Raw genomic sequence first — 27760 nt, forward strand, 5'->3', positions numbered from 1 at the left:
ATTAGTTATTCAAAGGGCCTTGTTTTTTATTTGTTTATCAAACATTTTCATATAACGACTATTTGTTACTTATTTTTATTAGTTTATTTAATTTTTAAAAAACAATTAAAATTAATTAACAAAGTAAAAAAAAAATATAAATAGAAACTGTACTTAATATATTTGTATTCATTTCCAACACTGTCGTTACCAATGTATATGGTTTACGCCATTTTGCTGCTTTTCTTTGCAGGTAAAAATCACTTTTGTAATATATTTTTTTCCTTTCTATTCTTGAGGTTAAATCCTCATTAAATAGAGGAGAAGAGCAAAAAATAGTTGTTATCATTATATCTACACTAATACTCCTACTTGTCGGTCTATCTATAACGTTTTTCGCCGTTTTCTGATTTCCAATCGCCACTTCGTCCGGTTGTTCCATAGATCCTCTTCTATATTTCTTTCTCTCAGTTTTTTGTCTATTCCTTCGCTCCAACTTTTTCTCGGTCCATCTCGTTTTCTCTTTCCTTCTAGTTGCCATTTTAGTATTTCCTTTGATATTCGTTGTTCATCCACACTTTTGAATATGTCCGAATCATACAAGTTGTTTTGTTGATAAGTCATCTGTGATTGTTCGTTGGGTTCCCATTATTTCTCTAATGCGTTTGTTGGTAATCCTTTTAGACCAGGGCGCATCTGTAAAAATATTAGTACATTTGGATGTTGAGAGGTGACTCATATTTTTTTGTAGAAATTGCTTGAAAATAAATCATATAATAATATTTGAGTTATCCTCCCACTCAAAAAGGACCGGAACATTGTTTAAATAATCAAAAGGTCAAAAAATGAAGGAAAAATTTGATTTTTTTCTTCGTTTTTTGATTATAACTTTAAAAGTATTCACTTCCTAGAAAAGATCCACTGACATAAAAGTTGCCCAATTAAATTTCCTACAATATAAGATCAATCAAGGATTTTAAAAATTGTCACTCTTGTTGCAAAATAGCAATAATTGCGAAAAAACCATAAAAAAACAGGTATTTGCATTTTACCTTTTCAACCATGTATGCTACACGTGGGACCTTTATATTTCACCCAGAAAAACTATATGATATAATAAAATAATACTGTAAATTTCGTTAAGATCGGTTCAATAGATTTTGCAAAACAAATTTTGCAATCCAGCTTTCGCAAAAAAAATCATTTTTTCAAAATGTTGCAGGACTGAAAATAAAGCAGACAGCAAGTTGAGTTTTCTTTTACTTATATAAGAGCACTGTATCTTTCATTTGCAGTTTGCAAAATTATAATCGGTTAACTACCACGACGCCAGCAATTTTTTTAAATAAACATTAATTTTTGGTGCTACGCACAGGACAGCGGATACGTTTGCTCAGATTGGGCAGTCCAATGGCTTTTGATAATGATTGATAAATTTTAATTTTTAGCACATTTCGATGGAAATAAATAAATTTGTTTATTGCAATATAAAAACACATACTCTGTCTTTTGAAATACCAGTTTTTTTATCAAAAGCTTTCTTTGTTCATATATTTTAACTTAGAGAATGAAACTTTATCATTTTTAAATATATGCAATGGTTTAAACAATATTTCACAAACAATAATCAAATTAGTTTGATTTTTGTGGAACTAAAATATTCAAATACAACAAAGTATAGAGTAAAAAAATAATATATCAAATATAGATTGGAAGAAATTTTGTTGGAAATCAACTTGTGTGAATCGAACACCGCTGTCCTGCGCGTAGCACCAAAAATTATTGTTTATTTTAAGAAATTCCTGACGCCGTGGTAGTTAATCGATTTTAATTTTGCAAATTGTAAATCAAAGGTACGGTATTCTTTCATACGCAAAAAAAATTCAACTTGCTATCTGCTTTATTTTCAGTCCTGCAACATTTTGAAAAAGTGATTTTTTTTGCGAAAGCTGGATTGCAAAATTTATTTTGCAAAATCTATTAAACCGATCTTAATCAAAGTTGTTGTTTTACTATATCATAAAGTTTTTCTCTAAAAAATATAAAGGCCCTAAGTTTAGCATGAATGGTTGAAAAACGTAAAATGCGAATACTTGTTTTTTTATGATTTTTTCGCAATTATTGCTATTTTGCAACAATGTTGACAATTTTTAAAATTTGTAACGAATCCTATATTGTAGGAAATTTAATTACTCAAGTTTCAGGTTAGTGCAACTTTTCTCGAAAGTGAATACTTTTAAAGATATAATCAAAAAACGAAGAAAAATATCGAATTTTTCCTTAATTTTTTGACATTTTTATTATTTAAACAATGTTCCGGACCTTTATAAGTGGGAGGATAACTCAATTATTATTATGTGAGATAATTTCAATCCATTTCTGAAAAAATATATGAGTCACCTCTCAACGTCCATCTCAAATCAGATGCGCCCAGGACTATTTCTCTTCTAGATCTTCCTGTTGATTTTTTCCAAAAATCCATTTTCGTTGCTTCCAGCGTTGCCAGTATTCTTTTTTCAGTGGCCATACCTCACAGCTGTATAGAGTGATACTTTTCACTTTAGTCTCATATATCCTCTTTTTATTTTCTTTGCTGATGGATTGGTTCCATAAAATGTTGTTTAATATTGTGATGGTTTTTCTATCTGCCGTATTTGTCTCTTTTAGGCTTTCTATAATGTTCCATCGTGCAAAATATTGATACCTAGGTATTTTTAGTCATAACAGTGCTTTATCGTGGCATTGTCGTTTAATATGAGATCTTTAGTTCTCCTTCAATGCACAAAATATCCGGTTTTCTTTTATTTATTTCTAGACCCCGTATATCATACTCTTCAATTAATTTTCGCGCCATATAGCTTTAATCGTCGTAATCTTGAGTAATTATAACTTGATGGTCTGCAAAGTTGAGCGTATTTACCATACTATTGGTGAGTGGTATCTTTTTAAAGCATTTTCGATGTATGTTATAAGTAAATAAAGTGAGGGAGAGGCAACATCCGTGCTTTAATCCTTTCGATGTTACAAATCCTGTTGTTACTTGTGTCCATTTTTTTATTTTCTTGTGGGTTGTTTTTATAGCACTTTGACGGCTTTTACTAATTCTATATTAAAATTCGTGCTTTCCATTGATTGACACAGCTTCTTCAGTGGAACGCTATCGTAGGCTTTCCGTAGGTCGACGAACAACATATGAATTTCTTGGCTCCATCCATCTTTTTTCTATCAGCTGGGTTAATGAGACAATGTGGTCAATAGTGGATGGATCTATATGAAATCCTGCTTGTTCTTCTGCTTCATGAATCTAAGTATTCTCTCTTGATTCGATTCTTTAAAACCTTTCCATATATTCGACTCATAGATCCGGTTACAACTATTCATCGGTAATTTTCACAATTATTATTATCACCCTTTTTATGTATAAAAAGGGTGTAGACAAGATACTGAGGTATGATGTCTTTCATTCCATGGGGATTTTGTTTTTGTTTATGCATCCTTGAAATAGTTGCCGAAGATTTTCGTACAATTTGTTCGTTTCGTACTTGCACAATTCTCCGGATATATCCCCTGGTCCAGGTGCTTTGTTCCTCTTTAGCTGCTTACTCAGGCACATTTTTAATTTTTTCTTTCTTTGGCAAGCCGACTATTGCAATTCTATCTTGGTTTTGGTTTCCACGTTCCTGAAATTCGACTCTATTCTCTACCAAAAGTTCTTTGAAATACTCATCCCGGTCTTCACATTGCATGCCCTATGTTATGTTTTTATTCTTTTCTTAATTTTTTTATCAATTTCTAGCTTTCTGTGCTTTATTCTTTCACAAGACTCGTTCTTCTTCATAGAAATTTTCCACCGTACTTCTGCTTATTTTTCTTTATATTTGATTTTATCTTTTACTGATTTAAAGCTTAAATATTGCATCTACACTGGACCGGGCCGATCTTTTTTTAATTTGTCTACACAGCTAGTTTCCAAAGGTTGGAACTAGTATTTATATAATCCTATACCAAATTTGGACCGGTTTAAAAAATAATTGACCTGGCCCTTAAATATTTTTTTCTACAACCGTGTTAAAAATGCAATTTTTAGCACTCCATACTAGCGTTAAAAATGCTACTTTAAGACACTGCAGTTCGTATTGACCGTATATGCAATTTTGATGTAATGTCAAAAAAATATAAAATTGGAATGTCAGTCAAGTTCAAGTAAAAGTTTTTGTAGATATTGTCCTGTAATTACGTTTGTAGAAAAAATATTGTATGATATGCGTGTTAAAAGGTACATTTTTAAGGCACTCATGTGAATTGCAGAACTCGCTTTCGCTCATTCTGCAAACTTTCACATGCGTGCCTTAAACGTGTACTTTTAACACTTATATCGTAAATAACTATTATGAAATAGTTCGTGAAGTATGCTTCTTGCGAACTCACGCGATGTTTAGAGCACGAGCGACAACGGAGCGAGTGCTATACATCGCGAAAATTCGCAAAAAGTACTTCACGCACAGTTACATACAATATTTTATCTATGATGTACAAATAAAAAACTTTAACTCTTCGTGACTGGAATTTATTTCTACTCTAAAATTTTTGGAACTTTGACATTTAAACCACAAAACTGTCAAAACTTTTGTCGTAATTTATTGCTCATTTTGTCATCACCATGACAACGCGAAATTTAATGAAATTTGATTATATGAAAGTGTGTCAAAAACAGTGCGAAAAAGTAAGTCCCATTTAAAATACACTGTTACTTCACGCACACTTTAAACACTTCACGCACTGCTATCTATAATGATAGTTTTCACAAAGTAAAAACTTATACATAATATAAAATAGAGTAGATAAATAACTATTGTTTGGTCGAATTTTTTTTTAATTCTTGTACAAGGCTAGTTGCTAAAAGTTGAAACTAGTATTTATATATTCCTATACCAAATTTGGGCCGGTTTAAAAAATAATTAACCGGGCCCCATGGCCATTAAAGAATTTTTATTTTGTTAAAAAAATGCCTGGAGCTATTAAAAACGCTTTTGTTGTCCTATTCTATTGTTAAACGAAAGAAAGAATAATAATATTGTCGACAAGAAAAAATACTTAACTTTTAAAGGACGATATAGAAAATCTAAACTAAATTTTCAAAGATAATACAGCGCTGGTCATCGACAAAAATAAAATTCGGAGAGGAGTTAAGGAAAACATACGGCAACTCCAGCATGAGAATAAAAATTTAAACAAGTCAATTGAAGGGCTATACTTTGATGAAGGAAACGATCAAACCATGGTCTTCGGAAACACGAGACGAATTATGAAAACTGAAGACCATATAGCTTTAATTGAAGGACCTGGTAGTTTATATTTTGGGTGCTTAGCTCTTAGCCAGTCTCGTGTCATAGATATTGTCGAAGGAATATTAGACTACTTGCACAACCATATTATAGCTCTAAGCAAATTAAGTGTTATGGGATGTGATTGTACAAACCTCAGCAAACCACGTGACTGTAGAAAGAGTTGTAGAATTCGCTGCAGGCATGTTGTAGACAGCTTTTTTATTACAAGTTGGTGAAGAATAAAACCGTTTGTTGGAGAAGCTGTCCTCCAAAGTATGCTGACCATTTTTTTCACCTCATTTCAAAGGCATCGATTTTTTGACATTCTTTTACGCGAAGAGTCTAGGTTTCTACCCCAAATAGAAGTATTGAGAATACAAAAACATTCACCAATATCATCTTGATGTTTTGAGAGATAGATCTGCTCTTCTAAAACTTAAGTTAGGCGGCTCATATCATTTCTACTTCGTTGCTGCCATCGTTGGTCATACTAGACCCAAAATACACACACCCAAACTTATATGGAATCACAGTGTATTTCAAAGGAATATTTATTTCTTTTGAAAAGACTTATTATTGTTGCGAAGAATAAAGGATTTTATTGAAAATAAACAAATATATAAGACAATCGGATATCGGATAGTACAGCTCGGTACGGTATAGGTTTACTTGAATTGCAAATTGAACGAAAATAACTAACTTTTGTGTCCAAAAACGAAAATATGCCTCATATGGGATTATAGAACTTACAACGAGGAAATATTATTGGTATTGTGGAGAAAGTAATGTTCTCAGAGGGACATAGCTGAAGAGCTAGGCGTAATACAGGGCGTTCTGTCCAAAACTTATGCGAGGTAACAGGAACTATGAACGCTCAAAAATAAAGCAAGGGAAAGTCGCCACGAGTAATAACGGCTCTCCACAACCGTTTAGTTGTCCAATCAGCTGGAAGACACCCAACCATTTCTCACCTGCAGCTCCAAAGGCAGCTTTTAGAAGCTACAGGTGTTACTGTTTCAGTTGAAACGATAAGAAGAAGAGTTAGTACTAACAAGTATACAGCAAGAGACCGTTATGGGTTCCTGAGTTATCCAGGCAGCACAAGATTGATCGCCTAAATTGGTGTCTTCACCACCAAAACTGGAACATTTTGAATTGACAATTTATGCTATTTTCAAAAAAAGTCAGGATTTGTGAACAATCAGAGGACCCACGAAATCGTGTACTTAGAGGTCAAGGAAGACAAGCAAGAACGAAAACTGTCAGATCTGTTTACAAATATAAAAGGGAAAGTGTAATGTCCTGGAGAGGAATTGTGGTCCGTAAAAAAACTGATTTAACCCTTAAGTACTAATACCCCGTCTCTCAGACGGCATCGCTTGTCGAAAGTGGGATATTTTCCTTCGTAGAAAATTTTGAAGGTCACCCGTTTATGACTTTTCAAGTTGGGTTGTTCTTTAGTAATATTGAATTCGGCAATTTGCTGCAGGTTGTTATTCGAAAGATATTTACGCTCAAAGTGTGATTTCCGTCTAATAGACGGGGTGTTAGTGTTTGTGCCCAGTTTGTCATTACACATAATGTGTCCCAGTTCGTCAAAAAACATCAAATAAGTGAATAGAGACCCTGAGGAACCTCTTTTGAAATGGTTTGATGAAGTAGAAGACGACATAAGCGAAGTGGAATCAATTTGTGATGAAAATGTTGCCACTGACTACTATTGCTACACTGTACTAACTATAGTACCTGTCAATTTTTTTTTGTTTAAACATTTTTTAAAAACCTTTTTATTTTCATTTTTCTTACGCTTTGTTTAACTCGATTATAAATTTTTATTAAGATTCTTTAATTTGTTTAATTTTTATCACACTTTTTTTCAGGACTAAAAACGTACACGAACAATCCTTCCATTCTTGTTATAAATGTTTTTTATAATAATAAATACAGAAACACTAGATTAATTACTGTGTTTTTTAGATAATCAATACTTTCAGTAAGTCATCGAGATATTTTTTGCATTAAAATATTTAACAAAAACAAAAATTACCACTAAAATGTTCAACCCGTCTGTCAGGCGGTAAGTTAGTGTTTACGTCATTGATTTAAGATGTTAGTACTTAAGGGTTAATTTTCATCAAATCAACTTTAACTGCTCACAAGTATGTTGATTAACTGTAGTCAGGCTCTGGAGAGGTGCAACAGAAGAAAATGTAATTTTATTGCATGATAATGGACCTCTACATACCATTAGAATAACTACAGATATCATTGAAGCAGAAGTTATCCCTTGTTTGGAGTGGCCTGTTTGCTTAATCCTATAGAGTATTTGTGGGATATGCTTAAAAGAAAAATTAGAGCTCGCGGGATAATCCACAAAACACCGCACGGCTAGTACTAGCTGCTTTTAAGCCGATGCCGCACTGCAGGATGCTAGATGGTCACTAGGAGGATGGATTTTAAAGGTGGATGGTGGAGGGGCGCTGCATCCTGGACGCAGTGAAGCAGTGAAATGAAGTCAGAAGTCAGTATCTAACTGACTGCTGAGGAATTGTTTGTTTTTTTTTTGTTACGTTACATTTGGTTAGTTTTTTAGCATATCGTCCTATTAGCGGTAAAACTCACTAACTACACTTTTAAGAAAGTGGAGAAAAATCGACTTAAACGTACAAATTGTTTTTTAAGTTCACCTGAGTTAAATATTTAATTTTTTTAATGCAACTGCAAAGAATAAATTAAACGGATCTTTTAAGCCATCGTTTGTCACATAGTGGGTCTGCTGGGTCCCAAATTGCCCTTCTTTTATACACAGTACTTATTACGCTTTCCTCCATAGCCAGGCTACCCGGATGGAATATCAAACATGACTGATATGGGTGGATAGACGCCTGGCGAACCACCGGATGGTTAGATGGTAGTGGGAGGCCACTGCGGCTACCGTCGTTTTGTTATTCGTGGTATAAGTAGCTGGATGGTCGCCAGGCAGGTATCTACCATCCACCATCCTACCAAACTTCCTGCAGTGCGGCATCGGCCTTAAAGCATGGAGTAACCTACCACAACCAAATGTTGAGAATTTGATTAGGAGCGTGCCTACGCAAACTGGAGCTTGCACAAGGACTAGAGGTGATAACACTAACTACCACAGAATACAAAAAAAAAATAATAAAAACAATTTAAACATTTTTCGTTTTACATTGAAATTTTGTATGCCATTGACTTTACAACAATTACTTTCAATTTGTTTGTTAAATACTTTTTTGCACGATTGATCATTTTTGACTGTTTACCGTGACAGATTTTACGTCAGTAGGTGACATTTACTAGCAACTCGACGGTAAGTAATTCAACTCGACGGTAAGTACTCCTCCAACTCGACGGTAAGTAATTCACTTACCGTCGAGTTAAAAAATCTCTTAATTTTAATTTATTTTTTGAAAGAATAAAGAAAACTAACGAATTATTTATTAATATTGAAACTTATGGTACAATTTGTTAATTTTTCTCTTCAAATACGCGATCAAAGTTGAAAACTTGGAAATATCAATACCATCATAAAGAAAAACGGTGGATTTAATCATTGAATATTCTGCCCAGAGGCTTTCAGGAGCTTTCAACTGCATATGTCTTTGAACGAAATATGCCAATAGAGTCTTTTCTTCGATTCTTAAATTCTTGCCTTCGCACCATTTTTTAAAACTTTGGTAGGTATTTTGATAACGGATTTTGGATTTTTCGGGAATAATTGCGGAACACCCTTCTTCCCAAGCCCGTTCAATTTCTTCAAATTCACTTTCGCTCATATTTTAATTTATAATAATCAAAATTGTACTTAAAATTATTGACAACTAAATAAAAACTCAATTCTCCATTGTTGTTATGCACCCTAGTTACTACCTAACAACCAAAGTATCTATCTTGATAAAATGAATGAAACTAGTCAATATGACGAAAATGTTTAATTTTATAATTTATAATGGTATCAATCGTGCAAAAAACGTTATAAGCATGTCGAACGTTAAGGGTAACCGATCTCAGACAATACTTGGATTCGTCGCTCCGCTCCTCCTTCAAACAATTGTCTTCGATCGGTATAAAACCCTTACCGTTCTCCATACTTAATATACTATATAGTTTTGTTTAATTGTTAGGTATTTTTTATCAAAATGTTGTGATTTACACAATCAAAAGCTTTGGCGTAGTCACAAAAAACGGTGGCAGTGTGAACATTATTGTTGAGATGAGATGAGGGCGTGTGTTCATTATTTCCAGTACTTCTTCATTCGTAGTTTTGCTGGTCCAGCTTATTCCTAGCATTCGGTGGTACAACCTCATTTTGAATGAATTCAGTTTGTTTATACAAACGTCAGTATACATCAATTTATACAAACAGTATGACATTAACGTCATACTGTTAATCTCCGTGAGACCGTGAGCCATATAGTAATAGAGACCACACATAATCTCAAAATCTAATTGTGACTGATAGCTTGAAGTTAGAGAGCTTGCTATTTCAATGCGTCTTCTAATTTCTTTTGAGTGATCTAGCTGATTATTTAGCTCTCTGCCCAGGTATATGAAGCTTTGGAAACTCTGAAGAGTGACACCATTTATTTTTATGTTGGGTGTAATTTGTTTTTTAGGTTCTTGTGGAATACCATGATTTTGGTTTTGGAAAAGTTAATGTCCAAGCCCAGCCTGTGACTTACTTCCGATAATATGCTCATCAATATATTTTTAGTTGGTCTTTTGTTTCCGCTAAATTGTGAAGATCTAAATTTACCTAATTTATTACTAAATTGAAATCTTATACAATTTTAGGGCAAACTCAACAATCACTGAACTTGCTGGCAAAGATTAGAAACATAAGATCTGGAAAATTCTTAGGAGTTAATACAACAAAAAGTGGAAGTAATCTAGTGTATGCGGACGATGGATTACAATATTATGATTGGATACTTGAACCTAATTGTCATTCAGATTCCAAAAAGCCATCCTACCGTGTGCGCCTAGCAGACAAAGTAAAGTAAGTAGAATTACAGGTTGTAACAAAAAGGCAGATCGTAAATTAAATCAAATATTCTGGGACCAAAACTAGTTCGATTGAACCTAACTTACCTTAGTAGTACGAATGTACACATAAAAAAGTTATAGCCCTTTGAAGTTACAAAACGAAAATCGGTTTCTTTCCTATTTATCGGAAACTATTAGAGATTTTTATTGAAAATGAACACATGGTATTCTTATGGCAGGAACATATTAAAACAAGCTGAAAATGCGAGCATTGTCATAACGAAAACTTTGTATATTTATTTCTTATTTATTAGAGATTTTTATTGAAAATGAACACATGGTATCCTTATGGCAGGAACATATTAAAACAAGCTGAAAATGCGAGCATTGTCATAACGAAAACTTTGTATATTTATTTCTATTATGAAAAGTAGTTTAGAATTAATAATTATGTTTTAATGTGCAATTATATCATTCTAATTTAAATGTTTTGAACTATAAAGGTAGTTTACTCTTGATCGAAATTCATATTTTTTATATACCTCGTATAAAATTAACAAAATGTTATACAAGGTATCCCAAAAGTAGTGGAACGGTCGAATATTTCGCGAAGTGAACAGCGGATCGAAAAACTGAAAAATACGTTTTCAATCATTTTCAAAAATCTATCTAATGACACCAAACACCAACCTCCACTACACCCCCTGGTGGTGGGGTGGGGGGTAACTTTAAAATCTCAAATGGAAACCCCTAAATTTTCTTGAAGATTTGGATTCGTTACGTAAAAGTAAGCAACTTTTATTCAAGCCATTTTTTCGAACTGTGGATAGATGGCGCTATAATTGGAAAAAACGATTTATCCTGATACCATGGGTAAATTATAGAAACGGTCTAATATCTCGAGAAATACACTTCCAAATGAGAAACAAAACAAATTATTTTAATACTTTTCGAAAACCTATCGAATAGCACTAAACATGACCCTCCAACCCACACCCATGGAGGTGGGGTGGGGGGTAACTTTAAAATATTAAATAGCAACCCCCACTTTTTATTACAGATTCGGATTTGTCATGAAAAACTAAGCAACATTTATTCGAAACATTTTTTAGAATTGTTGATAGATGGCGCTTTAATTGGAAAAATACGATTTATTAGCGCCATCTATCAGCATTTTTAAAAAATGTTTCGAATAAATGTTACTTAATTTTTCATGACGAATTCGAATCTGCAATAAAAAGTGGGGGTTGCTATTTAAGATTTTAAAGTTACCCCCCACCCCACCTCCAGGGGGTGGGTTGGAGGGTCAGGTTTAGTGTTTATCGATAGGTTTTCGAAAAATATTAAAAACCTGTTTTTTGGTTTCTTATGTGGAAGTGTATTTCTCGAGATATTAGACCGTTTCTATAATTTACCTATGGTATCAGGATAAATCGTTTTTCCCAATTATAGCGCCATCTATCCACAGTTCGAAAAAATGTCTTGCATAAAAGTTGCTTACTTTTACGTAACGAATGCAAATCTGCAAGAAAAACTAGGGGTTTTCATTTAAGATTTTAAAGTTACCCCCCACCCCACCTCCAGGGGGTGTAGTGGAAGTTGGTGTTTGGTGTCATTGGATAGATTTTTGAAAATGATTGAACACGAATTTTTCAGTTTTTCCATCCGATGTTTAGTTCGCGAAATATTCGACCGTTCCCCTACTTTTGGGACACGGTTGCATCATAATTCTTAGAACAAGAAGAGCTTTTTATGAAGAATAACTTTTATTTGTCAAATTAAAAATAAAAGAGTTATAAATGAAAATGTTCTTGGTATCCATAATTTGCGAAAAATCTTCAAATATTTTTTTCCATTAGAAGGATGTACACAGACACAATACTGGCTAGTGATTTTAGTCAATAATTTTGCCAATTCGACAAAAAAATAATTTCTAAATAGTTAATAATTATTACTAAATAATTAGTAATTTTGCCAATTTCGGCAAAATTCTCAAAAAACAAAAAAATTACCTTCTACAATCACTAGCCAGTTGTGTCGAGTTTAGGGAACGACTAGGTATACATAATATTTTAATTTTATAGCAAATGGAACAATCCATTTATCATAAAGGGGAGGCCGTATTTATACTGGTATAAACCTTTTTAAAACTGTTAATAAATTATTGCTTTTAAAATATTTATACTCAAATTGTATTTTTGAACATCTTTTTTATTTTATATAATAATTAAATTCACTATCAAATGTCATTGATGTTTTTTTAATACTTAATTTAAAATTTAGTTTGACATTCACGAGTGTCAAACTCAAATGTAAATAACCTATGCTTGGCAAATCGAGATTTAAAAAAAAAGTAGCCTACTTCCTAATCAACCATTTGAGCTGACGTTTAGTGCGTCTGTAGGAGATAACCGGATTGTGACGTCACATTTTAGATTTTGAGGTCGATTATCTCGAAGACGGTTAGATATATCGAAATGTCGTTTTCAGATTTGGATTCAGAAGACAAAACTACATAAGAATCCATCGATACACCTGCTCTAAGTATTGCAGGAGTGGCAACGCAATAACACACAGACTTTTGCAAATTTATAAACGAAAAGTTTTCGTTGAAAATAACAGTGAAATTTGTACACCCCATAAAAATTTTATCGGTTTTGTTCCCTTAAACCTCCAAACTTTGGTGTACGTTTCAATTAAAGAACGTAGATTACATAAAGTACGTTGTGGTACTATTAGTTAAACACAATGTTTTTAAAACATTTTGCTTCTTAGTACTTTTTCGATAAGCCAGTTTTTATCGAGATGTGGCTTCTTTTCTAATGTTTCTAAATTGCAAAATGTAAATTAGGTCTGTATCTTAATTTAACCATTTACACCTATGTGGCGGATTTGACAAATGTTCAAAATATCTCGATAAAAACTGCCTTTCGAAAAATTACTCAAAGGCAAAAATGTTTGAAAAACCTTATGTTTGAGTAATGGTACCGAAATAATAATTTAATTGGAACGTATACAAAATTTTTGGGGGGTTTAAGTGAACAAAACCCCATAAAATTTTTATGGGGTGCACAAATTTCACTGTTATTTTTGTTTTAAAATGGTCCTACCATAAGAATGCCATATATGTCCATTTTCAATAAATATAATCTCTAATACAGAGAAATTACTTAAATTTCTAATACATAGAAATTACTGAAATCACTCACCGGCAGAGAAAACGGGCACCCCAAAAAATGGGTCATTTTTAATGTCTTGTATTTCCTAAACCTGATGTCCGATTTAAGTAATTTTTTTAATATGTTATAGCATTATTCTTTATCAATATCGGTGTAATAATATTGTTGCTATACAGGTACATTGTCATTGTATACAGGGTGTACGAATCAAACTGTGTTTTTTTCTCAAATTTTGGAACACCCTGTGGAATGTTCTAACTTTTATAAAATACTAAAATTAAAACCCAACTATAGCCACAGATTTTCTTAACATTCTGTTTTTTTTATGCATTCGCTTATGTTGGATAATAAAAAAGTTAGGCACTTTAACAACTACCCCTGTTTTTCGTCAATACAGGGTGTTTTTCAATAAGTACGGTAAGCTTTAAGGGGTAATTCTGCATGATAAAATAATGACAGTTTGCTTTATAAACTTATGCCCGCAAATACTTCGTTTCTGAGATAGGGGGTGTTGAAATTGTTCTTACAAACTGACCATTTATTTATTGCTCTAAAACGGTTTGTGATATGCAAATAACATTTGGTAGATTTTAAGAGCTAGTTATTGCGCATTTTTTGGCATACAATTGAGAATTTTTTTATTCACCATTGGCGTATATACGGGATATATCTAAAATATTTATACCCGTATGCACGCAAATGGTGAATATAAAATTCTTAGTTGTATGCCAAAAAATGCGCGATAACTACCTCTTAAAATCTACCAAATTTCATTTGCATATCACAAACCGTTTTAGAGAAATAAATAAATCGTCAGTTTGTAAGAACAATTTCAACACCCCCGTATCTCCAAAACGAAGCATTTGCGGGCATACGTTTATAAAGCAAACTGTCATTATTTTATCGTGCAGAATTACTCCTTAAAGTTTGCCGTACTTATTTAAAAACACCCTGTATTAACGAAAAACAGGGGTAGTTGTTAAAGTGCTTAACTTTTTTATTATCCAACATAAGCGAATGAATCAAAAAACAGAATGTTAAGAAAACCTGAAGCTATAGTTTGGTTATAATTTCAGTATTTTATAAAAGCTAGAACATTCCACAGGGTGTTCCAAAGTTTGAGAAAAAAACACAGTTTGATTCGTACACCCTGTATACAATGACAATGTACCTGTCTAGCAACAATATTATTACAGCGATATTGATAAAGAATAAGGCTATAACATATTAAAAAAATTACTTCTATCGGACATCAGGTTTAGGAAATACAAGACATTAAAAATGACCCATTTTTTGGGGTGCCCGTTTTCTCTGCCGGTGAGTGTAGTTTCCGATATATTGGAAAAAATCGATTTTAATTTTGTAACTTCAAAGGGCTGTAATTTTTTTATGTGCACATTTGTTCTAAGATAAATTAGGTTTAATCGAACTATTCTTAGTCCCATAATATTTTACCTAATTTATGACATGCCTTTTTGTTACACCCTATTTAAAGTTAAAAGCTACATGGTGTTTTTAAATAATTTGGACAAACCTTAAGGGGTAATTCCACATAAAAAAATAATGACAGTTTGAATGAAGTAAAAGACAGACGTAATCTCAATCATTTATTGTAACTTCCGACGACCAGTTTCGCTCTCTAAAGTATGCAGAGCATCTTCAGGTCAACGGTTACAAGTCACTAAATGAGTCACTAAACGAGTCACTAAATGAGTCACTAAATGATTCACAACTTAAAAAATTGATTCTTGAACTAAAAACCAATACAGTTAAATAAATTAAATGCAGTGCTCCTGACCAATCTTAAATTCCCACATTACTTGTTGTATCGTCTTGTGTCCTGTGTGTTTTGTTTTATTTTAATTTTGATGTGAATTTACTTATTTATTTATTGACGAATTTTAAAACACAATGTAGGTATACCCCCCAAATATAAATTATTACCATTCATTTCTTTTATCTGATTCAATAGTTTATTAATATTTCTTCACTGCTTATATCATTAAAACACAGAGTCAATTTACAATTAATTACTTTCAACTGAATTTTAATTCCTATCTTTTCGTTCTACTCTAATTCTCCACCCATTACTTTATATCTCAGTTTCATGTACCTACATTGTTGTCTATCAATTTACATTTATTACTGTTTTTATTATATGACAGCTAATTTAATATTTTAGCTACAACTTTTAAGCTTTCCGATTGGTCATCCCTTATACGATAACTACTCCTCTCATTAAAACATCAAGAAGTACTGACCTTAACAATTTAGGTTACAGCTGCACATCCATATCTAAAATACATATTAAACATTCGACCCGTTTTGATCCAAACATTGTCAATCTTACACTAACACATACACTAATAAATAGAAGTCTTTTAATAAATATAAATAATAACAAAATTTTCTTATAAATAGAAATAAAAATCTGTAAAACCATCACATTTAAAAAAATTATATATATGACATTCACTGTAGTTAACTTCACAAACATAATAACAGGCACAGATTTGTTGGTTGTCTTTCAACAACTATCTCTTCACCCACAAGAATTCCCAAATCTCATAAACTGGTTTACCTTTGCAACATTCTCCGTCTATTCCACCATATCCCGTTAGCATAACTTAAGCAAAAACATCATGTTAATGAATACTCAGGTAGTAGCTCCTAGTATCCGAATCATTTAGTGACTTGTAACCGTTGACCTGAAGACGCTCTGCATACTTTAGAGAGCGAAACCGGTCGTCGGAAGTTACAATAAATGATTGAGAGTACATCTGTCTTTTACTTCATTTAAAATGAACTCTCACATGCAACCCATTCAAAAATGACAGTTTGCTTGATAAACATACGTCAGCAAATGCTTCGTTTCCCAGATACAGGGTACTGAATTTTTTTTACAAACTGACGACCTATTTATTACTCTAAAACCGGTTGAGATATGCAAGTGAAATTTGGTGGGTTTTAAGAGGAAGTTATTCTGCATTTTTTGACATAAAACTAAGAATTTGATATTCACCATTGGATCGCATATGGAGAATAGTCTAAATTTTTTTAAAGGAAACAGTACGCCACTGAGATATTTCAAATTAAAAATCATTTTTGAATTTTCCGTTCGATTTGTGACAAAAAAATAACCTCTTTTTTGCATACGACACTCCGTTTTCATGAAAAAAATAAAACATTTTAAGTTTATATACTGTTATGATATGCTTCTTATTAATTTTTTATTAATTTTTACTTATTTGATTAATTATGTAATTGTCGCAAATCATACATAAAAATTGAATAAAAATCTCAGGGTGCCTTTTTATAATATTAAAAAAATGTCTAAATTATCTTACGTTATATTTATCTTCTCTCGTGGTTTCAGTATCTCTTAGTTGATCCTAATCGGGATAAAATAGAAAAAAAAATAAAGAAAAAATATAAAATAAACATACAGAATTGTCTTTTATTTATCAAAATCAATACTCTAAAATCTATCAAATCTAAAACCTGTGGACATAGATGTCCGAATTAAATTTTTACCACTTAAATTTATTCTAATAAAAAAAAACAATTTATCGGTTTGTTCCCGATGACTTTGGTACAACAAAATAAACAAAACCAAATTATGTATTCGCAAGATTAGCTATACTTCCTATTTACTTTTTGAAATATCGGAATTTTAATTCCTACGCTTTTTACTCAAAATTTTAGTTTCCGAACATAAAAATATCTTTCACATAAGTTGACTGACCTTTTGCTTTACTCACTCTGATGTCTTCTCGTGACCCAAAACAGCTCTCCCTCGTTGACTATGTTAAAGGCTACTCATCAAAGCCCTCTCCGTTCTCCAGCTTCAAAACTATCAGCATACCAGCAGAAATTCTCCAACAAGCCAGGCCTCTTTTGACCAGTACGCGATTCAAACAGAACTCCAAAAATTCTCTGCTCTCCTTCTCACAATAATACAAAATCAAAGAGGTATTTCGTCTCAATTTGATCTGTCTCGTTCCACTTTTCAGCACTATTCTCCACTATCAAACAGCCACTGGTACTTGCTAACTATCTATCCACGAAAACGTCGAACTGCTCCTCAGCGATGCCAATAACATACTGACATCTTTTTCAAACTCACTCAATCATTCCAACCACTTTTCCCCTTCCAAATTGCCAAGAATCAGAAACATTTCTCTTTTCCACTCGGTAAACAAACAGTCATTCTTTCAAAATTATTCCGACCATCCTAATTACTTTCCGGGAACTCTACAACATTTACTCGGGGTGAAACAAAGATATTAAAATTCCAAACATTCTTTTAAACCATTTTTCTAGAAAATGATAATTACCTTTACCTGTGGATTCTATAGTTCCCGTAATAAACAATCTTTTTCCATTTTAAACCTAAATACATCGTTCTTTTCACTTTAATTATTCAAAAAAGTCTTTAATGGTTCATCGGAAAGCTCATTAAAAAAGAAATCCACTTACATCCAAACTAAATTCTAATAAATATTTACAGATCAATATACAGGGTGTATCAAATTTATGTGCCCGCGTTATTTAAAAAAAAATTTAATGTAATTTTCATTTTGCCTTTGATTGATAAATTGAAAACACAATAACATCCCCGCCTTGTTTTGAGATAAAATCATTATTAATAAGTGCAACAAAAAATTGATTTTCTCTCGACAACAACACTTTTCTATTGTGTCAAAATATTGAGTCCCACCTGAAAAACAATTGCTTTCTTTTTCCCAGTGTCTGTACTTAGATGGGATAGGGTAAGTTTTCGATCGAAAATTTCCTAAGTCTTTAGTCTCAAATGAATTTTCATACTTTTTGGCTACTCTGTTTTCTTCATTTATTAAATTTTCATATTCCCTCAATATTACACGCAGTTTCTTTTCCACATATCAATTTTCTTTCTTTTTCCTCCGGTTCTCTACACATGTTTATTGTGTATTCTGTCTTCTCCATTTTGCATACTTCCTCCTTACATACCGCAGTCTCAATTGCATCTTTTCTGCCTTCTTTTTCTATTCTGATCTCTTCTTCTTCTGGGCTCATCTCATCTTTTGAGGAATCCCAAGCTTCATTTTCTTTTGTCAATCTTCTTTCTTCTTTTTCTTCTTCTGGGCTCATCCCTTTTTTCGAGGAATCCCAGGCTTCATTGTTTTTACTTATCTTCTGCTGCTTTCTCCTCTTTCTTCCCTGTCCTTGCTTCATTGCCACATTCATTTCCACCGTTTGTTTTTTGTCTACATTTTCCTTTTTCCGTTTCTCATGTTCCTTGTCCATTTTCAGAATGTTCGGTTCTTCTTCTTTTCCATCTGTGATTTTCATCGTGTTATTTTTGAAATCTATCACCACATATTTTTCTGACAATTCATCCACTCCTACGATCATATCATGCATCATGTTTGGCATTATAACACATTGTAGTGCATAATATTTCTTCCCCAATCGAACCTTTATTCGTATTCCTTCATTTATTGTTGCCAAAGTCCGTTTATTTGCGCCCACTAAATTTACCCTGGGAATTTTGTAAATCAAATTCGTCAAATCAACCTCTTCTATTAATTTCCTGTTAATCAAAGTATTTTCTGAACCAGTATCAATCATAATTTTAATCGGTTTCTCATTGATAAAACCATCTACAAATTTTAAATTAGATCCCCTTCCTTTATCATTATTTCCTGCTAATTTAATAAATTCCTTCGGGTGACAAAAAATTCCTGTTTGTTCTTTTGTTTTTCGTGAGCGCTTTCGTGAAAAGACGCTTGCTGTTCTTCTTCGCTTCTTCTTCCGTCGCTTTGTCTCTCATCCTCATATTCATATATTTGCGTGTTGTTTACCGCTCTTCTGTTTTCTCTTTGTCTGTCGGACCCATATCGGTTTCCACGATTTTCCTGTTCATTCCTTCTATTATCATTTCTGTCTTCTTGATTTGTGCGGGTGTTATTTCTATTCTGGTTTTCTCGATATCTGTCTTCGTTCCATTGCCGATTTCTTTGTTCATAGTTTCCTCTTCCGTTGTCTCTATTTTCGTTTTCTCTTCTTGTATAATCTCTCCTAAAGTTCTGTCTTCTATCTCGCTAAGGCAAAATTCCTCTAAGTGCTTTATTATGCAGGTAGTGAATGTCGATGATACAAGTTCGCCTTATGCTTCCTTCCAGCAGTAATTTACACAATTATGATCGTTTAAATTATAAATAGAGGGTAGAGGGGGCTCCTTAGCTGTGGTGAAAGCAACCTCTCTAAGAGAAGGAACTCTGAAATCAAACCCTGGTCCTCCAAGGTGGGGGTTAAGGCATCGGGCTAACTCCTCGGTACTTGTAAAAAAAATGACTGAAGTGGGGTAGAGAGGACTCCTTAGCTGTGGAGAAAGCAACCTCTCTAAGAGAAGGAACTCTGAAATCAAACCCTGGTCCTCCAAGTTGGGGGTTAAGGCATCGGGCTAACTCCTCGATACTTGTAAAAACAAGCAAATGTTAAACGACCCAATAATCAGACTCGGATGAATGGACGGATCACTCGGCAACGAAAAAAGCGACGAAAAAGGACTATGAATTTTGGAACATGGAACGTTCAAAGCCTCTCAAATAAAATGGATGAAGTTATATTAGAGCTAAAATACATGAAAATGGACATCGCAGTGGTGACAGAAACTAAGAGGAAAGGCCAAGGATCACAGAAATTGGGCTACTATGATCATTTTTATAGTGGAGTTCCAAAACACATAAGAGCTCAACAAGGAATATCGATCTTCATACGCAGAACATTAAGAAAGCACATAACATCGTGGGAAGGAATAAATGAAAGAATGATAAAAGTCAACATGAACATATATGGCTATAGAATAACTATTTTGGGAGTATATGGTGTAAACGAGGACGCACTGGTAGCTAACAAAGATGAGTTCTATGAACATCTCAACGATGAAATCGTCAAAATAGGAAATGCCAGAGAAATTATATTATTAGGAGACCTAAATGGCAGAACAGGCAATAAAAAACAGGATGACGTAGTAGGCAGATACGGCGAGGAAGTACTCAACAATAATGGAACAAGAATAATTAACATCTGTAAACAGAACAATTTAAGAATTATGAACGGCTTCTTCCAGCATAGATGCATTCATAAATATACTCGGACCCAACCTACTATGAACCAGAAAAGTATAATTGATTATCTTTTGATAAAACAACGGAGTCGAATGAAAATTAACGATGTAAGGGTTTATAGAGGAGCAACATGCGGCAGTGACCATCATCTTCTAAAAGCGGAAGTACTGTTCCCCGGAATGAAATCTCAAAAAAATCTAAATCCACGAGAACAAGGAGGAAACAAATTGGCACCAAAAAAGAAATACAACCTAGAAAGCTTACAACAAACAAGCATAAGAACGTTATACGAAAAGCGACTGGACGAGAAACTGAAAGGACAATATACATTTATAAATACGGAACATCTTCATACACATATAACACAATGTATACACGAAGCTGCATATGAGGCATTGGGGGAGTACAAAGACAACATAAGAAATAAACCATACTGGTGGGACTTAGAAATAGCAACCGAAATAGACGAAAAGAGAGAAAAGTACCGGAAATATATGAGTACACAGAAAGATTCAGATAAGGTTTTATACAAAGAAGCACAAGCAAGAGTGCGGAAAAAAATCACACAGAAGAAAAACGAAACGTGGACAAACAAATGCAATCAACTTAACGCCTATATAGGGGGGACAAGAAACACAGAGAGCTGGAAATTCCTTAAAACGTTGAGAACAGATACCAAAAGGGATATAATAACACCGATTACTCTGGAAAAGTGGGATGGCTATTTCAAGCAGTTACTAGTAGAAAATAGAGAAGATTTTATTAAAAACGAAGATCACGAAAGTTTCAATGTAATTGTCAGTGGCTCACCGATTCGGTTAAGACTGGAAGAAGTACGAAATGCATGCAAATCCCTAAAAAATAGAAAAGCGTCAGGGCCTGGCGACATAGCACCAGAACTGCTCAAATACGGTAGCAACACCCTGTATGAATACCTAAGAGATCTATTTAATAGATGTATGAATGGCGAAGTCATACCAAAAGAATGGCAATTGTCTGTAATTTCTACAATACACAAGAAAGGCAGTAAAAATATATGTGATAATTACCGGGGAATATCTGTCACAAGCACCATCAGCAGAGTTTACGGAAAAATTATCAAAAATAAAATAGAAGAAGAATACAAGGACTTAGAGGCCGAAGAGCAAGCCGGTTTCCGCGCTGGCAGATCCACCACTGACCACCTATATTTTGCAACACAGTTAATAGACAAACAAATAGCCTACAATCAAGAACTGCATTTAGTGTACATAGACTTAAAAAAAGCATACGATACTGTACCACAAAGTAAACTTTGGGAAGCCCTCGAAAAAACTAACATCAGTCTGAACCTTATTCGAGGTGTGCAAGTACTTGGAAGGGGAAACGAGAAACGACCCTGCGCGAGTCGCGGAGAAATATTGCAACTATCTGAAATAATTCATATTGTCAATTGAAATTGTCAAATTGACGTATATTTCATACCTTCTGTCAATGAAGGAGAAAAATTATATATTGCTCCACAATATTGATATGATATGCAATTATTATATAAAGGTAAATTTAATTAATTTTATTTTGCTTGCAGTACTGCATTTTAATAACTAATTTTATTTACTACATACAATTGTTGACGTTTTCATAACATAACCTGAATCTTATTTTTTCTTCTTTTTATTTTTTTGGACTATGGCCTTGACAATTATCCAGTAACCAGGACTAATATAATTGGCCAACATAATTAAAAGTGCGAATTTTAGTATAGAGCGTAGAAATAGGGGTCGCTTTGCCGAACTTGCACGGTCCCAATAGCAAAAGTTAAGCTAGGCAAGGAAATCTCGTCAGGATTTGAAGTGAATAAGGGTCTTAAACAGGGCTGCTGTCTATCGCCGACACTATTTAAAATATATTTAGAGCAAGTTTTGAAATCCTGGAAAAGGAAATGTAAGAATATGGGTATACCGCTAAATGATGATAACATGCTATACACTCTATGTTTTGCGGATGATCAGATTCTTATGGCCCAGGATTATCACGATATTGAATATATGACCCGAAAAATCATAGAAGAGTACCGGAACTGGGGTTTAGAAGTGAATACCAAGAAAACGGAATATATGTGCGTTGGAGGTATACAGCAGGATCTAGCGTTGGAAAATGAAATAACTATTAATCACTGTCAGGAATATAAATACTTGGGTCTTACAATTACACAAGATGGAACGTTGGACAAGAATATCCAAGAAAGGTGCACACAAGGAAGGAAAGCTATCGTATTATTGAACAAAATCCTATGGGACCAAAGTATCTCCAAAGAAAATAAACGTAACATCTATAACAGCATTGTTAAGAGCATTATAACATACAGCAGCGAAGTTTGGCCACTTAAAGTAAAATCCGAAAATATGCTCAGAACAACTGAAATGGACTTCTGGAGAAGATCTGCTGGTATATCAAGAATACAAAAAATCAGAAATACAAGAATATTGGAGATAATGGATGTAAAGCATACAATAATGGACGATATAAAAACAAAGCAACTAAGATGGTTTGGCCACGTACAACGTATGGAAGAAGACAGATTACCCAAGCAAGTGCTACGATGGGCACCAAAAGGACGGCGGAAGAGAGGAAGACCTAGGAAAAGCTGGATAGAAGGAATCCATAGGGAAATCGGAGAAAGAGGCTTGAACGAAGACATGTGCTACGATCGAGAGCAATGGCGATTGGGAATCGGAAGACGTCGTAGAACGTTATGAACCGATTATATGTATGTGTGTGTAAATTATAAATAGAAAAATTGTGAACTTGCAATTTGCTTTTGAAATAAAGTTTGCTGGCATACAACATTGGATACAGCTTAACTGCCTGCACATCCATCGTGAACACATAACATTCTTTTCGTGATGCAGCTTCCTTATCCTTTCCCTTCTCACTCCCGGCAAGTTCTTTTTTTTATGTGATGCCTGTACTCTCCTTCAGATATTTGCTCTACTTTGTAAGAACAACAAATATCGCACTGATCCTTTTTTGGTTGATGAATAGAAAATATTCATTTCAGTCAATGTTGCCATGAAGGCACAGATACACGCTGAACTTAGTTGTTCCTCACAGTGTTTTTTGTATAAATCGTAAACCTCCGTTTTATTTTTGAAAGATTCCTGCAAGTATAATTTTTTTGTATTTGCTCTGCAGTAATGTGATGGTAATTTTGGGATTGAGTTTATAAATTCTATCATCAAGTTTTTTCGTTCGTTGCTCTTTTGCTGTTCATTGGTTTGCTTTTTTTTATTTCTTTACATTTTGGCATCCCATGGATAGTTTCATTCATCACCCAATCTCTAACTGATCTTTCTTTTATTCCTAAAGTACTTAGAAATATTTTCTTGCAGACTTTCAATTTTACATTCTCCACTTGAAGATGATAATAAAATGTTCCTTGTCTTCTAGAATCAGTCTGAACATAGCATCTTTTTTCTCTTCATAATTTACAAGCGACCTTACATAACTTTTTTTTCTCCCAGTTCAATTTCCAAAACTTGTCAAATATTTCCCTCCTTACTTCTTCATCTATTTTATTACAAAACCTCGCGAACGTTTACTCACATACAACTCCTAATTTCCTAGCAGTCCTCTTCACTTCATTTCCTTGCTCATCTTTCATAGTAGATTTAGTAGATTTATATCCTTTCCCCTCCATTCTTACAACTAAAAATATCCTAAATATATCAAAGATATCCTAAAAATATCAAACAACTAATAAAAAATGTTTCCACATTATAACAATATACTAAAACGGTAATTTCACGATTAACGTCGCATTTAGTGCGAAACATAATAATTTAAAATTAGGTACTATTATAAAACTCTAGTCAAAGCATTGAAACACAAATTTCAAATTAATATAAAATAATGAAACAAAAAAATGTTTCAAAACTAGTAAAAAAAATATTACATTCGAAAAAATCAAAATACCTCTAGGTTTTGTGATATAATAATAATTACAAAATGTCGTAAGCCTAAAATATAGGTTATAAACAAGGAAGAGGTAAAATGTCGTATCCCACTAAACATGATTTCTCCACTTATTTTAAGGCCAAGGAAAAAAACCATTAAATATTTTATCAATAACTAGACATGACAAACTATTTTGCACTGTAAAATGCTATAATTAATACAAATTAGTTACCCAATAATGTTAAAAAACACTGCACTATATACCAAGACGCACTTGACTGTTGAAAACGCATTGACAAACTGAGGCTTACGACGTTTAACTAATCAATCAAAGCACTCCGTTGATACGACAATTTGTTTTGGCGCGCAAAATGTATTTTCTAGGCAGCTGTGGCTAACGATGATTTGTGACAATATGCAAGTAGGGCGGATGATTCGAATGGCGCTAAAATCGAATTTTTCAAAGTTTTGTGGGTTACGACGTTTTGCACTTAAGCAATCGATATTCTATAGACGACTTCATTTTGAATGAAGTAAAAGACAGACGTACTTGCAATCATTTATTCTTATAATCCGACGACTGGTTCATGCAAAAAAATATGCGGAGCATCATCAGGTAAACGGTTACAAGTAAACTAAATAAACTAAATAAACGAAATTAAACTATGGGCCATTCCACGAACATACGCCTGTTTTGGATTATTTCGACAACGAATATTTTACTGTACAACATAAGAAGTACGAAAGTAAATGGCGCTAATAATTATTCCAATAAACAACAATGTAATTTGCAATTTACTTTCGTTCTTCTTATTTTGCACAGTAAAATATTCGTTGTCGAAGTAATCCAAAACAGGAGTATGTTCGTGAAACAGGGTATAAACTAAAACTGTTACAACGATTACATCAGGGCAACGGTTACACTAAATGAAGCCACTACAAAGAGTGATTTCTAAAGTCTTCAATAAGATGATTCCTTGCTCAAATTAGGAAGCTAATAGAGAACTGATTGGATAAATTGATTGGATAAAGGGACAATGCTGCATAGGTTAACAAGTATATGGGCAAGTTCTTGAGGGTAGAGAGAAACGTGGCGAAAGACAACCAATAAATCACTGTTTGATATTTTGTTTGTATGATGAAATAAAAAATAAATAAAAAAATGACCGTTGACCTGATGATTCTCTCCATATTTTATATAACGAAACTGATCTTCGGAGTAAAACAATAAATGATTACGAGGACCTCTGATTTTTACTTCATACACTAATGCCTGGTTGTACTAACAGATATTAAGCTTAATACATACTTTAACCTTAACTATAAATGTAAATCCTTATGCTGGTTTATTTATTTAGCGTATGGCTTAAGTATATCACAGAATATATTTAGATTTATGCATTATACAATTCATCACAAACAGATGTCCAATTTTTTTATATATTCGATTGACCCTTCGGTTGCCATTACAAAGTCTATAGGGTCGCCGGTGTATGCTCTGCGTGGGCAGTCCTGAACAAGGTGACTGATCGTCTGTCTTGCAGCGCCGCAGTCACAAGAAGGCGAGGGGAGTTTACCCCATCTATGGGGGGAGTGGGCGCATCTTCCACAGTTTGTTCGAATTCGATTAAGGGCTGTCCAAATCTTACGGGGACGTTCAAATTCGCCAGGTTTCCCTATGATGTCCGGTAGACTATGGTAATGCGGATCTGTCCTACTTTCCCAATCTTCTCTCCATCGGGTATTTAAGTCAAAGTTGGATTGCTGCAGCGCTTGAGCAGATTGTAGAGGGGGTAACCTGGATCGGAGACGGTTTCCAAGAATATCGGGGATGTCGTTGTGGACTAGAAGCTGGCGACTGTCCATTATTTTGTTATATTCTTTAACCAATGCATGTTCGCGGCGTAGGTTGGGTGGTGCTATATTACTAAGGGTAGGTAGCCACATTGTAGGGGTGGGCTTAATTGTGCCTGTTATCATACGCATAGTACGGTTTAGTTGGGTGTCGACCAGGTGGGTATGCCTGCTATTTAGCCACACTGGAGCACAGTATTCTGCCACCGGATATATCAAGCCAAGAGCAGAGGATCTTAATGTAGATGCTGTGGACCTCCATGTAGTGCCGCAGAGTTTCTGTATTATATTGTTGCGTGTTTTCAATTTTGCTGCTGTTTTCGTCAGGTGTTCTCTGAATGTGAGCGTTCTGTCTAGAGTAACCCCAAGGTATTTCGGGTATTTATTGTGTTTTAACAGCTTGTTATTAAAATACACTCGTAATTCTCTGTTTGCCAACTTGTTGTTTAGATGAAAAGCTGATACTTCAGTTTTTATATTCTAATAATTCCCTTAGCTGATAATTCCGTTAATTAATACATTTTCAATGTAGATAATGCAATAATTAACGGTATTAGATGCTAGTGTGGCCCCAGTATTAAAGTATAAGCTGAGCTTAGCAAAGATGGAGCTTAAGATTTGTTGGTACAACCAGACATAAATAAAATTTACAATCAGCAAACTTTATTTAATAAAAAAAATATTTTTAGCTTCAGATGGGATCACAGAAGCGGCTGCAGCCATAAAGATACTGACTTGGTCATTTACAACCAAGGGTCGGGAACAGCCTTTAACAACTACTTTGTCTACGATTCAGAACTTCGCACTATCCAAGTCTGTAAAGACAACTGTATTTTTGTCGAACCCACTACCAAACAAGTTAAATCGTCCCAGGAATGTAGCACAAAAAAGTGCGCCCAAAACAAATTTGACATTTTATTTCAGGATCTTAAAGAACCTACATCGACTTCAAGCTTAAATTTAGATTGTTTCGAATAATATAATTACATAATATACAATGAAATAAGAGAACTATTCTTTTAATTTCCCTTACCAACTACACTACTCCAAGAAATGAACGCACCACCTTAAAAATTGGTCATTTTTGATATGGAATATTCTAGCATTTATCAAATACTGAAATTAACACTACACTATAGCCTTATATTTTCTTAACATTGTGTTCTTTGATTCAATTGCTTATGTTGGATAATAAAAAAGTTAGGTATTTTATAAAATAACCATGTTTTTCATCAATGCGGCAAACTTTAAGGGATAATTATTGTACCTGAAAAGAAAATGACAGCTTACTTTATAAATCTTCTTCTTTAAGTTCCATCTTCTATCTAAGGTTGGAAATCATCATGGCAATGCGGACCCT

At 33.6% G+C, this 27760-nt stretch overlaps 2 protein-coding genes across 3 annotated transcripts in view; one reads left to right on the top strand and one right to left on the bottom strand.

The window, feature by feature from the left end:
- The window catches only part of LOC114348778 (uncharacterized), an 882222-nt gene that overhangs the window by 351518 nt on the left and 502944 nt on the right, over positions 1 to 27760 (bottom strand). The window lies entirely within an intron of this gene.
- Positions 130 to 27411, top strand: LOC114348746 (uncharacterized). Its single transcript, XM_028299247.2, has 3 exons — positions 130 to 232; positions 10125 to 10329; positions 27090 to 27411. The coding sequence occupies exons 1-3, from the start codon at positions 193 to 195 to the stop codon at positions 27376 to 27378; spliced, it is 534 nt and encodes a 177-aa protein (XP_028155048.2). The 5' UTR covers positions 130 to 192; the 3' UTR covers positions 27379 to 27411.

Source organism: Diabrotica virgifera, chromosome 7 (assembly GCF_917563875.1).
Source record: "Diabrotica virgifera virgifera chromosome 7, PGI_DIABVI_V3a".
In the NCBI taxonomy this organism is placed as follows: domain Eukaryota; kingdom Metazoa; phylum Arthropoda; class Insecta; order Coleoptera; family Chrysomelidae; genus Diabrotica; species Diabrotica virgifera.

Excerpts from the sequence above, each read along its gene's own strand:
- LOC114348746 (XM_028299247.2), top strand. The coding sequence starts at position 193 with ATGTATATGGTTTACGCCATTTTGCTGCTTTTCTTTGCAG. Across the intron at positions 233-10,124 it reads TTTGCTGCTTTTCTTTGCAG|GGCAAACTCAACAATCACTG; the intron begins GTAAAAATCACT and ends ATACAATTTTAG. Across the intron at positions 10,330-27,089 it reads CGCCTAGCAGACAAAGTAAA|CTTCAGATGGGATCACAGAA; the intron begins GTAAGTAGAATT and ends AAATATTTTTAG.